Source organism: Pteronotus mesoamericanus, unplaced genomic scaffold, assembly GCF_021234165.1.
Source record: "Pteronotus mesoamericanus isolate MK-2021 breed Mesoamerican mustached bat unplaced genomic scaffold, CSHL_Meso_final scaffold_125, whole genome shotgun sequence".
Lineage (NCBI taxonomy): Eukaryota > Metazoa > Chordata > Mammalia > Chiroptera > Mormoopidae > Pteronotus > Pteronotus mesoamericanus.
In genome coordinates, this window is record NW_026555304.1 from 8,046,265 (window position 1) to 8,058,520 (window position 12,256).

Consider the following 12,256-nt stretch of genomic DNA (forward strand, 5'->3'; position numbering starts at 1 on the left):
CTCTCAGGGAAAAATATATGAAAAAAGTTATACCATATAACAGGACTTGCTGCACAATGCCATTAAGTATACAAAGCTGTTGGTTTAAAAATATAAATGCCTAATGTGTTGAACCAGATATATAAAAAGGATGTAAAAATTCAATTTCCTAATTTTAATCGATCCCTCACACTCTATGTTAAACACTATCCAATATATTTACTTTGATGCTCCTCTCATTCAGCACAGCACAAGCTCCCTCCCCTGAAACCTAGGCAGGCACCCAGCCTGCCTCAAGGAGCAAAATACAGCAGAAGTAAACCTGTAAGACTACCAAGGCTCAGCCAGAAGAGACCACAGATGTTCCAGTTTCTCTTGGGACCCTTCCTCTGGGAGCATTCATGTAAGAAGCCCAGCTACCCCAAGGCCCACCTAGAAAAAGACGCATTAGGAGCCAGACTGTTGAAGCCCCCAGCTCTAACCTTTGAGATGGGACCAGCCTACGGGAACAGCTGAGCCACCATACCAAGTACAGAATGGCTATCTGGGCTTCCTGTCATTAAAAAAAAAAGAAACTCCCCCTTGGGAATTTTCTTTATTTGTAGAAGGCACATTCATTACTGATGTAGGGATTTAATAGCAATAGACCCTTTGTCTTTGTTAACAAGAAGAATGATGAAGAAAATTTTATAATCAATACTGAACAAGGAGTCTGCAATCTTTCCAAAATAACAGTGAAAAACAGTATGACCTCACGCATACTCTTTAAAGGCCTGGTATTCAGGAAACAAGGAGAATCCAATATATGCAAGTCTAACAATGGGCCAAGTAGAATTTACAGAGTACCTGCTTTGTCTTTAGTTTTATGTCATATGCTTTAAGAAATAAGGGAAAAGATAATGTTAAGCTCACACTATTGTTTGTGCTACCACTAAATATATTTTTTAAAATTTTTACTAATTGATTTTAGAGCGTGGAGAGAGAGAAAGAAGGGCGGGGAGAGAAGGCGAGAGAGAGAGAACCATCAATTTCTTGTTCCACTTATTTATGCATTCATTGGCTGCTTCTTTTATGTGCCCTGACTGGAGAGCAAACCTGTAACCTCTGCATATCAGGATGATGCTCTAACCAAGTGAGCTACCCAGCCAGGGCTAACTCATCTGTTTTGAGGGTGGGTAAAAATCATGCAAAGTCTAAACTTCTAATTTTATTAGCTGTGTGCCACAAAGATAATTTCTATTAAATATTCATTTTCATACATTTCATTCCAGTAAAGTTCTTTCAGATAAATATACAAAAACTACAAGTTTACCTTTTTTAATTGCTATAAATATCCTAAATCTTACTAAATCTAATACTCATCTATTCGCCTCACTCTCACTTTCACTTCTTCCTTCAAAATGACAATTACTTCATTTACTATAATCCTATTAACTAGGTATTTACAATTCACTTGCTAAATTTACTGGACATCTATAACTTGATAGAAGGTGAGAGACTACAGGGAAAAAAATACTATCCTGTCTCTCAAAAAATCTAAACCTGTTTTTTCACATATATGTATATGAAGTACTGGAAATCACAAAGCTTTAATAAGAGCAAACCACTAGGAATTATGTAAAATTATTCCTCAATTTTACAACTACTTTCAGTTTATCAAATTAAGGTATACAGAGAACTGCACTGCCTACCTGCATCAGCTCTGGACCGCTGGCCAGGTGTCTTCCCGAATGGGGTCTTCATTCATCTGTATTTAAGTGAGCAGCAGAGCTGCTAAACTAGGGTGAAAATCCAATATGCTCCAATTTGAAACTGTGCACAGAATTTCAATGTTCTTGTTAATCCATCATCCAAGTGCCTCTTTTACAAATTCAGCAAAAATACGTGAAATCATAAGCACTCTGTAAAATAGTGAAATAACAGTTCATTACTACAGCATCACAAGAGAAAAATTATCTGACTAAATCATCAAATGTGACACCAAATTTTAGGCATAACATTAGCTAAAATGCACTATGCCAAGAGCAATTAACTTGATTTCCTCAGACCTGGATGCCTAGGGCAACTCATAGGGGAAAAAAGGAAGTGTTTCAGGGGTGCCCAACCTTTTGGCATCTCTGCACCACACTGGAAGAAGACATGTCTTTGGCTATACATTAAATACAGTATGACATGTAATCACAAAATACCTCATAATGTTTTAAATAGATTTACAATTTTGTGTTAGGCCATACTCATGGCCATCCTGGGCTGCGCATGGCCCACATGCTGCAGGATGGATGCCCCTATAAGCCAGACCTTTCAATGGGGAAGTCTGGAGCATTTGCAAGACCCCAGAGTATAATTCCTCATAAGTCAACTAGAACACAATATAGGGCCTGGCTTCCTCAACCCATTTTGCTGCCAGAAGTCAGAAAAGGGTGGTGCTGGAATGTAAGAGCTTTAGACTGGCAGGGTCCATCTTCTAGGGGGGAAACAGAGACCCACTGACCCGTTGTATGGAGGTAGTAACGTGAGGTAAGGGGGTAGGAAGGGTAGAAGAGCAGCTGGAGAAGGGACCACACAGAAATCAAATTCAAGACAGAGCCACAGCTCAGTAGAAGATCAGTAAGCCAGCAGCTTTGTGCAAGAGGAAACGATTATAGCCAATGAGACTTTATGGTTCTCTTTCTCCTCCCAGCTTCCAGAAGCCAGAGGAAAATGTCAACTTTGAAAAAGCCTCAGAGAAACTTCCAACTCATGCAAAAGTTAAAGTCATCTTACATAATCAGTTTATCACTTAAATTTGGTTTGTTTCAGTCCACATAGTAAAACATATGGAGATGTAGTCTTGTAAACACAAAAATGTGCCCCACAAACTTCATTTACCCACATGTCTACATTCAGTTCTCATGTAACAGTCTTCATGTACACAATTTATGGCCATGTGCTCACAGTTAATTATGGAGAAAGAAATCAGCTTAACTGGTAACCAAAAACCTTTTTTTTTTTACAAAATTATATCTATTGCTTATGCTGTTAGAGTTGTCCCAATTCTCCCCTTTTGCCCCCTCCACCAACACCCCCACCAACTTCCTCAGGCAATCCCCATACCATAGTCCATGTCCCTGGGTCATGCATATATGTTCTTTGGCTACTCAGTTTCCTGTACTGTACATCCCCATGACTATTCTCTAACTACCAATTTGTGCTTCTTAATCCCTTCACCTTTTTCACCAATGCCCCTCACCACCCTCCCAACTGGCAACCATCAAAACATTCTCTGGATGTACAATTCTGTTGTTTGTTTTTCAGATTCAACTGTTGATAGTTATGTATTTATTGCCTTCTTATTGTTCGCCTTTTTTATCTTCTTAAAAAAGACCCTTTAACATTTCATATAATACTGGTTTGGTGGTGAGGAACTCCTTTAGCCCTTTCTTCTCTGGGAAGCTCTTTACCTATCCTCTCATTCTAAATTAAGCTTTATTGGGTAATCTTGGTTGTAGGTGCTTGTTGTTCATCACTCTGAATAATTCTTGCCAATCCCTCCTGGCCTCCAAAGTTTCTTTTGAGAAACCTGCTGACAGTCTTATGGGAGCTCCCTTGTATCTAATTGTTTTTCTACTGCTGCTTTTTAAGATTATGTCTTAGTATTTAACCTTTGACATTTTAATCACGTGTCTTGGTGTGGGCCTCTTTCTATTTATCTTGTTTGGGATTCTCTGCACTTCCTGGACTTCTATTTCTATTTCCTTCAACAAGTTAGGAAACTTTTCTGTCATATTTTCAAATAGGTTTCCAGTTTCTTGCTTTCTCTCTTCTCCTTCTGGAACCCCCATTATGTGAATGTTGGTACGGCTGAAGTTGTCCCAGAGCTCCTTACACTATCCACATTGTATTGGATTTTTTTCCTTCTTGCTGTTCAACTGGTTCTTATAAGCTTCCTTATATTCCAAATCAGACTTGATTCTTAGCTTCATCCACTCTACTGTCAATTCCCTGCAAATTGTTCTTTATTTCAGTTAGTGTATCCCTCGTTTCTGACTGGATCTTTTTCATGCCTTTGATGTTCTAAGTTCACTGAGCATCCTTATAGCCAGTGTTTTGAACTCTGCATCTAATAGATTGCTTGTCTCCATTCTGTTTAGTTTTTCTGGAGTTTTGTTCTTTCATTTGGACCATGTTTGTCTCATTTTGGTAGCCTCCCTGTGTTTGTTTCTATGTATTAGAGTTACTATGTCTCCCAGACTTGGTAGAGTAGCCTTAGGTGTCCTCTAGGTTCCAAGAGCACAGCCTTCCCTATCACCCAAGCTGGATACTCAAGGTGAGCCCACCAACAGGGCTATATAAACCTTCCTACTGTAGTTGAGCCTTGACTGCTGCTAGCACATTGAATATCAGCCAACAACTGTGTTCTGCCTGGGGTCACACAGAGTAAGCAACACAGTGATCTGCATATGGCTGCTATTTGTTCTGAGCTTGGAGGTGCTCAGGCAAGGCCAAGCTATGAACCAAGACCGGCTGCTGCTAGTGCTGGGCCTGGGGCAACTTCATGAGAGGTACAGGGTTTACTGAAGCCAGATGCTGCTTGACTGAGAGGATTTAGGAAGATCTTAAGAATGGACCAAGACAAGCCATTCTTATAGAAAAGCCACCTGAAACAACTTGGGTAGGCCCAAGTTAGGTGGGACAGGGCCTCAGGGAATTACCAAAATAGAGATAATAGTGTGAATCAGGTCAACTGGATCTCAAATATGGTGCCCACCTGGCATCCCTGCGGCTCTGTGAGGGCTCATCAAGGAAACAATGGCCTGTGCCAGCACTTCTGTCTGGGAGAAAGCTGCCCCCACCCCCCGACTCTCGCCCTAAAGCCATACGATTCAGTTCCTCCCCATGTCTCTGATGCCTTTCAATCTGCTGTCCCAATGGTGGAGCTAGAGGGACAGAGTCCAAGTCTATGCATGGGCCCATTAAGAACTCCCTGGGACTCCAAAAGCTTACTGTCTTCCACAGCCTTCAAGTCCGCTGGTTTCTACAGCCAGTAGTTATGGAGGCTTATCTTCCTGGCACTTGAACCCTGGGCTAGGACCCCTTCATGCTGAGATATCCCTCCCGATTTTTATCTGCCACACTTGGGTGGGGAACCAGACCATTCCACATCTCCATCCCCCAACCAGTTTCAATGCAGCTGCTTCTTGATTCCATAGTTGTAGGACTTCATTCAATTCAGCTCAATTTCTGATGGTTCTGAATGATGGTTGTTCTAACTATGATGTGGTAAAAATTCTTAATCACATAAAATTTTTTATATTCAAGGAAGCTAGATTTAAAAGCAAATGGGTTGTATAATTAAGCCATTCACTATTCACTGAGTACCTACCATTCAGAGGCTATATAGGAGAGCAGAGACAGTACACGAACACTTAAGAAGTGTCTGAAGTGCCATGTTTATTTTTTTTCCCTTATTTCCCTCGCTCTAGGAGATATATTGGCAAAAAATACTGCTGTGTGGGATATCTAAAATTTGACTGTTATGTTTTCCTCTAGGCCTTTTATAGTGTCACAACTTAAGTCTTTTACCCATTTTGATTTTGGTGAACAGTGTAAGCTGGTGGTCTAGTTTGATTTGATTGCACGTTCCATTCCAGTTTTCCCAACATCATTTATTGAAAAGGCTGTTTTTACTCCACTGTATGTTCCTGCCTGCTTTGTCAAATATAAATTGACCAAAGATATATGAGTTTATTTCTGGGCTCTCTATTCTGTTCCATTGATCTTTGTGTCTGTTCTTATGCCAGTACCAGACCGTTTTGACTACAGTGGCCTTGCAGTACAGTTTGATATCAGGTATTGTGATCCCTTCTACTTAATTATTCTTTCTCAAGAATGCTGAGGCTAACAAGGGTCTTTTTTGGTTCCACATAAATTTTTGAAGTATGTGTTCTTTATCTGTAAAATATGCCATCAGTATTTTTTTTAATTTATAAATCATCTTTATTCTATTACAGCTGTCTCAATTTTTACCCCTTTACCCCCTTCCACCCATCCCACCCCTACCCCCCGTTCCCACAGTCAATTCCCACTCTGTTGTCCATGGCCATGGGTCATTCATACATGTTCTTTGTCTAGTCCCTTCCCCTTCTTTCCACCACTGTCCTCTTTCCCCATGCACTCTGGTCACTTTCAGTCTGCTCCATGTTTCCGTGTCTGTGGTTTATTTTGTTCGTTAGTTTATTTTGTTGAATAGAGTCCACTTATAGGTGAGATCATATGGTATTCGTCTTTCATCAACTGGCTTATATCACTTAGCTTAATATTCTCCAGTTCCATCCATGTTGTTGCAAAAGGTAGGAGTTCCATCTCTCTTTCTGTCTTTCTTAAATGCAGACTAATTTTATTTTTTTATATGTCAATGTTAATAATAAAATATTTAAAAAATCCAAAACCATTATAAAGTTTCAGCAATTAAACCAACATGACACCAGCACAGAAATAATCAAGTAGATCAATGAAATATAATGAACATTCTAGAAACAACCATATATATCTAACAATATATGATTAAGCTGATATTTCAAATCAATGGGTAAAATCAGGCTTATTCAACAAATAAGGTGCATGGACCACTATTACTTGAAATAAAACAAATATAGAGCCCTATTTCACACATTATACAAGAAATATTCAGATGAGTTAAAAATCAGTATGTAGAATCTAAGGAGTTTTAGAAAAAATATGGAACGCTTCACAAATTTGCGTGTAATCCTTGCTCAGGGCCATGCTAATCTTCTCTGTTATCATTCCAATTTTAGTATCTGTGCTGCAGAAGTGAACACGCCATTGGTACTTTAATAGGTATGGTGTTGAATCCATAGATTGCTTTGGGTAGTATGGACATTTTAATGATGTTAATGCTTCCAATCCATGAACACAGTATATGCTTCCATTTATTTGTTTCTTTCTTAATTTCTTCAGTGTTCTATAGTTTTCTGAGTACAGATCTTCTACCTTCTTCGTTACGTTTGTTCCCCGGTACTTTATTTTTCTTGTTGCTATAGTAAAATGGAATTTCCCCCCCTAGTTTCTTTCTGATATTTCATTGTTGGTGTACAGAAGTGCCCTCGATTTCTGGATACTGACTTTGTATTCAACTATTTTGGTAATTTAGCTTCTACACAGCTGAAAAATCATCATCAAAACAAAAAGGGAACCAACCAATCATGTCGGAGAACATATTTGCCAATAATACCTTGGACAAGGGTTTGATTGCCCAAAATACATAAAGAATTCATACAACACCACCAGGAAGACAAACAATCCAAATAAAAAATGGGCAAAGGACCTGAACAGACATGCCTCCAAGGAGGATATACAGACAGCCCACAGACATGAAAAAATGGTCAACATCACTAGCCATCAGAGAGATGCAAATTAAAACCACAATGAGATATCAACTCACAACAGTCAAAATGGTAATCATCAATAATTGAACAAACAAGTGTTGGCAAGGATGTGGAGAAAAGGGAACCCCACTGCACTGTTGGTGGGAATGCAGACTGGTGCAGACACTGTGGAAAACAGCATGATATTTCCTTAGAAAACTAAAAATGGAACTGCCTTCTGACCCAGCGATTCCACTGCTGGAATATACCCTAAGAATCACCAATTAAAAAGAACTTATACACCCCTATGTTCAGAGCAGCACTATTTATAATAGCCAGTGTTAGAAACAGCCTAAGTGCCCATTAGTAAATGAGTGGATCAGAAAACTGTGGTACATTTACACAATGGAATACTATGCAGCAAGAAAAAAAAAAAGAACTCCTACCTTCTGCAACAGCATGGATGATCACAGGAGAATATTATGCTAAGTGAAATAAGCCAGTGGGTGAAACACAAATATCATATGATCCCACCTATAAGAAAAACCTAACGAACATAAAAAACTATCACGCAAAATAGAACCAGAGACATAGAAACACGGAACAGGCTGACAGCAGCCAGACCGTAGGTGGAGGGGGATAAGCGTAGAAGGAAGGGGAAAGGACTACTCAAGGAACATGTATGAACGACCCATGGACATGAACAACAGGGTAGGGAATGACTGTAGGAGTGGGAGGTGGGGGAGGGTTGGGCAGAGAAAGGCAAAGGGGGAAAAAATGGGGACAACAAATAGAATAATATTTTTAAAAAATAAATTAATATTTGAAAAAAATGTCTCAAGTGGCATTAAGTAACATCAAGAAAGACACAAGATCAGCACCTTTTCTGGAGGTGATTCTTCCCTATGCAAGGTCCCAAGTGCTCTTTCTAACAGGTACACCAGCCTGCCTCACAGCACCAAAGATCTAAAGAGACTAAGCTGAGGACAATACTGTCAGGACACCTGATTGGTCACCCACCTTTCCCTATGAACCCATCCAAAAGCCATGCAAACCTCATATCCCTCTACCTTGATCAGCAACAGACATCTCAACTTCCCTCATTAAATTCTCCGCACACTGATCTATCCTTACCTACTGGGACCCCACTGCTCTCTCTTTCCTGTCTGCCCAAGCCTCTCCAACTGCCTTCTGGAAGGCAGGCTGTCTCAACAAAGTCTATCTAGTGTCCCTTCCACCCAGCAGCTCTCTGCAATGCTGCTGTGTATATTCCCCACTGTCTATACTTATACAATCTCTCCCACCCCAACACACCACATGAAGGCATGTATCACAGCACCAGTAAAGGCAACCTCCCCTTTTTGCTGCCCCATTTTCCTATTAATTCTCTTGTCTGCACACACTTTGAGGACTTTGTTACCTGCTGTACATCCTTTTCCACAACTATCATCACATTCTTGGCAACATATGATTCTTTCAACAAACTGCTCCCTCGATTCTTCAACATCCTCACTTCAAATTACAGACTCCCTTCTAACTGCCTCTGTCCAGGGTCACAACCTCGACCTTTCATCACCAATGACTGCAATACCTCTGGAATCTGTTTCGAGAATCTCACACTCAAATCCACCTCTGATCATTCCACTTTCTAACACTAATCTCCATCATGACAACTTTTTCATTGTCCTAGTTCAGCTCACATTCCATGGATTGTCAACCACTATAGTGATTCCCCTTGCTTTTCTCCACTGTCTCTTCCTGGCACTTCTGTGACAAAACCCTAACCCAACTCCCTGACTACCCAGCTCACAGCTTAAGCTAGTAAATGCAGCTGAAAAACTGAAAATAATTTAATCTCATGCCTCAAGTGAGCTTTCAAGAATACTACCCTAATTTCAGCAGATAAGCTTGATAATGGGATGCAAACAACAACAAAAAAAAATACCTGCTCACCACCAAATTCACCAACTGCTTTCCTCTGCTGCCATGGTAACAGATGAACTGTGTTTAAATTCATCCCTTTTACTTGTCTTCTCAATAGTATCTCTGTCTTCTGTATCGATTTCTCTTAGCACTAGAATTCCCCCGGCATACTAAATGATGTAGTATTCCCAACTCTAAAAACATCCAATGACTCCACTCCTTTTATCTGCTCCCTTTTACAAGGCTACTTCAAAAATTGAGAAATAGTTTAATCTACACAAATATCAATGTAGCCTATCTTAATCAGTTACATTGGTTCCATAACAAGAATTAAGCTTACTGCCCTGGCTGCTGTGGCTCAGTGGACTGAGCAAAGGCCGGCAAACCAAATGGTCACTGATTCGATCCAGTTAGGTCACATGCCTGAGTTGTGGGCCAGGTCCCCAGCTGGGGGCATGTGAGAAGCAATCGACTGATGTTTCTCTTGCACATGGATGTTTCTCTCCCTTTCTTCATCACTTCCTCTCTCTCTAAAAAAATAAATATATAAGAATTTAGCTTACTAATGTCCTAAAGAATGTTCACCCTTCTCACTAGAATATTTAATCTTATCACTTTCTATTGCTTTCTACTTCATTACACTTTTGTGGTTGAACTTCTTACATTTTTAAGAAGTATAAAATATAAATGGAAGAAGTTGAAGTGGGGAAAGGACACAAGGAGCTTTTTGAATGTAGAACTACAAAATCTCAAGGCCTTCCAACCAAGATGGAGAAGTAGGTAGATGCCTCCTCAAACAACCAAAAGAAAGACAACAAGCTTAAAAACAAAAAAATTACCAGAACTGCCAGAAAATCGAACTTTATGGAAATGTGACAACCAAGGAGTTAAAGAAACATCCATTCAGACTGGTGCACTGAGACAAAGAAATATGGCTCTAATGAAAGAAGAGATCAAAACTTAACAGAAAGGACTAAGCAACAAGGAGATAGCCAACCTATCAGATGCAGAGTATAAAATACTGGTAATCAAGATGCTCACAGAAATGACTTAGTATGGCCTCAAAATAAAGAAGTGAAGGCTATACAAAGTGAAATAAAGAGAAACACACAGGGAACCAGCAGTGAAGGGAAGGAAACCAGGACTCAAATCAACAATTTGGAAAAGAAGGAAGAAATAAACGTTCAACTGGAACAGAATGAAGAAAAAATAATTTTAAAAAATAAGGAGAGGCTTAAGAACCTCTGGGACAACTTTAAAAATTCCAACACCTCAATCATAGGGCTGCCAGAAGAAGAGGAAGAGCAAGAAATTGAAAACTTATTTAAAAAAAAATTGAAGGAAAATTTCCTAATTTGGCAAAGAAAATAGACATGCAAGTACAGGAAGCTCAGAGAGTCCCAAAGAGGTTGGACCCAGGAGGAACACATCAAGGCACATCATAATTAAATCCCCAAAGATTACAGATAAGGAGAAAATCTTAAAAGCAGCAAGAAAAAAGGAGACAGTTACCTACAGACAGGTTGCCATAAGACATTCAGCTGATTTCTCAAAAGAAACCTTGCAGGCAAGAAGGAGCTGGAAAGAAGTATTCCAAGTCATGAAAGGCAAGGACCTACATCTTCCGGCAGAGCTATCATTTAGAATGGAAGGCCAGATAAAGTACTTTCCAGGCAAAGTAAAGTTAAAGGAGTTCATCACTAAGCCCTTATTATATGAAATGTTAGACTTATCTAAGAAAAAGACAAAAATCAGAAACTATGAACAGTAAAATGACAACAAACTCAGTTATCAACAACTGAACTTTAAAAAAAAAAAAGCAAACTAAGCAAACAACTAGAACAGGAACATAATCACAGAAATGGAGATCAGCGGGGAGTGGGACTGGGGAGCCTGGGGGCGGGGGGAGGGTGCAGGGAAAAAAGCATAATTGGTAGGCATGAAATAGATGAGGGGAGGTCAAGAATAGTATAGGAAATGGAGAAGCCAAAGATCTTATATATGCAAGCCATGTATATCAATTAAAAAGGGGGAGCGGAATGCTGGAAGCGGGGTGCAGGGCAGAGGGAACTAAAGGGGAGAAAAAAAGTGGGACAACTCCAAGTGCATAATCAATGAAATATACTTTAAAATTTTTTAAACATTATCTTGCACCCACCAAAGTAAGTATTTCTCTCTCCATTTTGCTTTCTTACCCAATCTTATATATTCCTTTTTGTTTTCTCCCACCTCCTTAATCTACCACCAGTGGATTTTATGTAGCCTTCCTTACATTTTCTCCTTTGATTCTAAAATATAAAATGAGCTGCAAAACTGCCATTCTCTCCAGAGCAGTTTCTCAGTCAGCACGATCCTGCTTCCAGGCATGTCCTCAGACTTGGCTTTAATCAATGCTTATAAACCTTTTCAATAGATTCAAACATTGTTTTGTCGACACAACAAACCACAGTATTATTACTAATACCTCTTACTTTCTCAATTATAGAAATCACAGATCTTCTCAAAACAACGCACTGGTAGCAGATCTCAAAATAGCTTTTAGACTGATAAATTTTAAATTGAGTTATTAGGCCCATCACAGAATAGACATGACTAGAGTAAATCAGCCACGAGGTCATTAGTGATCAAACTATAAAAAGAATTGGTAACTGTCATAAAACAAGAGTTTGGCTGGCCCTTTTCCCAGTTCTTGGGGAGCAATTTCTCAATACTTGGGATTTCCTGAGTGATAAGAGTCCTTGTGTTTCAAGGTGGGCTCCCCGACAGTTTATGCTAACAAGATGACTCCAGATGGAGACTGGCCAAACCAGAAAGATCAACCACAGGATGAGGACTGGGACTATGAACTCCATGACAGTAGCACAACTGCCAGGGAGGGAAACTACTGATTTGAGTTCACCCTCATGGCCAATGAATCATGCTTAAATAATGAACCCCCCCCACCCCGTCCCCAAATAAAAACTCTAAGACACTGAAGCTGAAAAGAACTT

At 39.7% G+C, this 12,256-nt stretch overlaps 1 protein-coding gene and 1 non-coding gene across 4 annotated transcripts in view; both read right to left on the bottom strand.

The window, feature by feature from the left end:
- The window catches only part of SPIN1 (spindlin 1), a 76,021-nt gene that overhangs the window by 46,121 nt on the left and 17,644 nt on the right, over positions 1–12,256 (bottom strand). For 2 of the 3 annotated variants that reach the window (XM_054588068.1, XM_054588067.1), the window contains exon 2: positions 1,671–1,880. The exons of the other annotated variant lie outside the window; for it this stretch is intronic. In XM_054588068.1, coding sequence (XP_054444043.1) covers positions 1,671–1,722 — 52 coding nt within the window. In that variant the 5' untranslated portion in view covers positions 1,723–1,880. The remainder of the gene's footprint in view (positions 1–1,670; positions 1,881–12,256) is intronic. 3 annotated transcript variants of the gene reach the window in all.
- Positions 6,691–6,797, bottom strand: LOC129082387 (U6 spliceosomal RNA). The gene has a single exon (XR_008530407.1). It is a non-coding gene; the product is annotated as a U6 spliceosomal RNA (small nuclear RNA).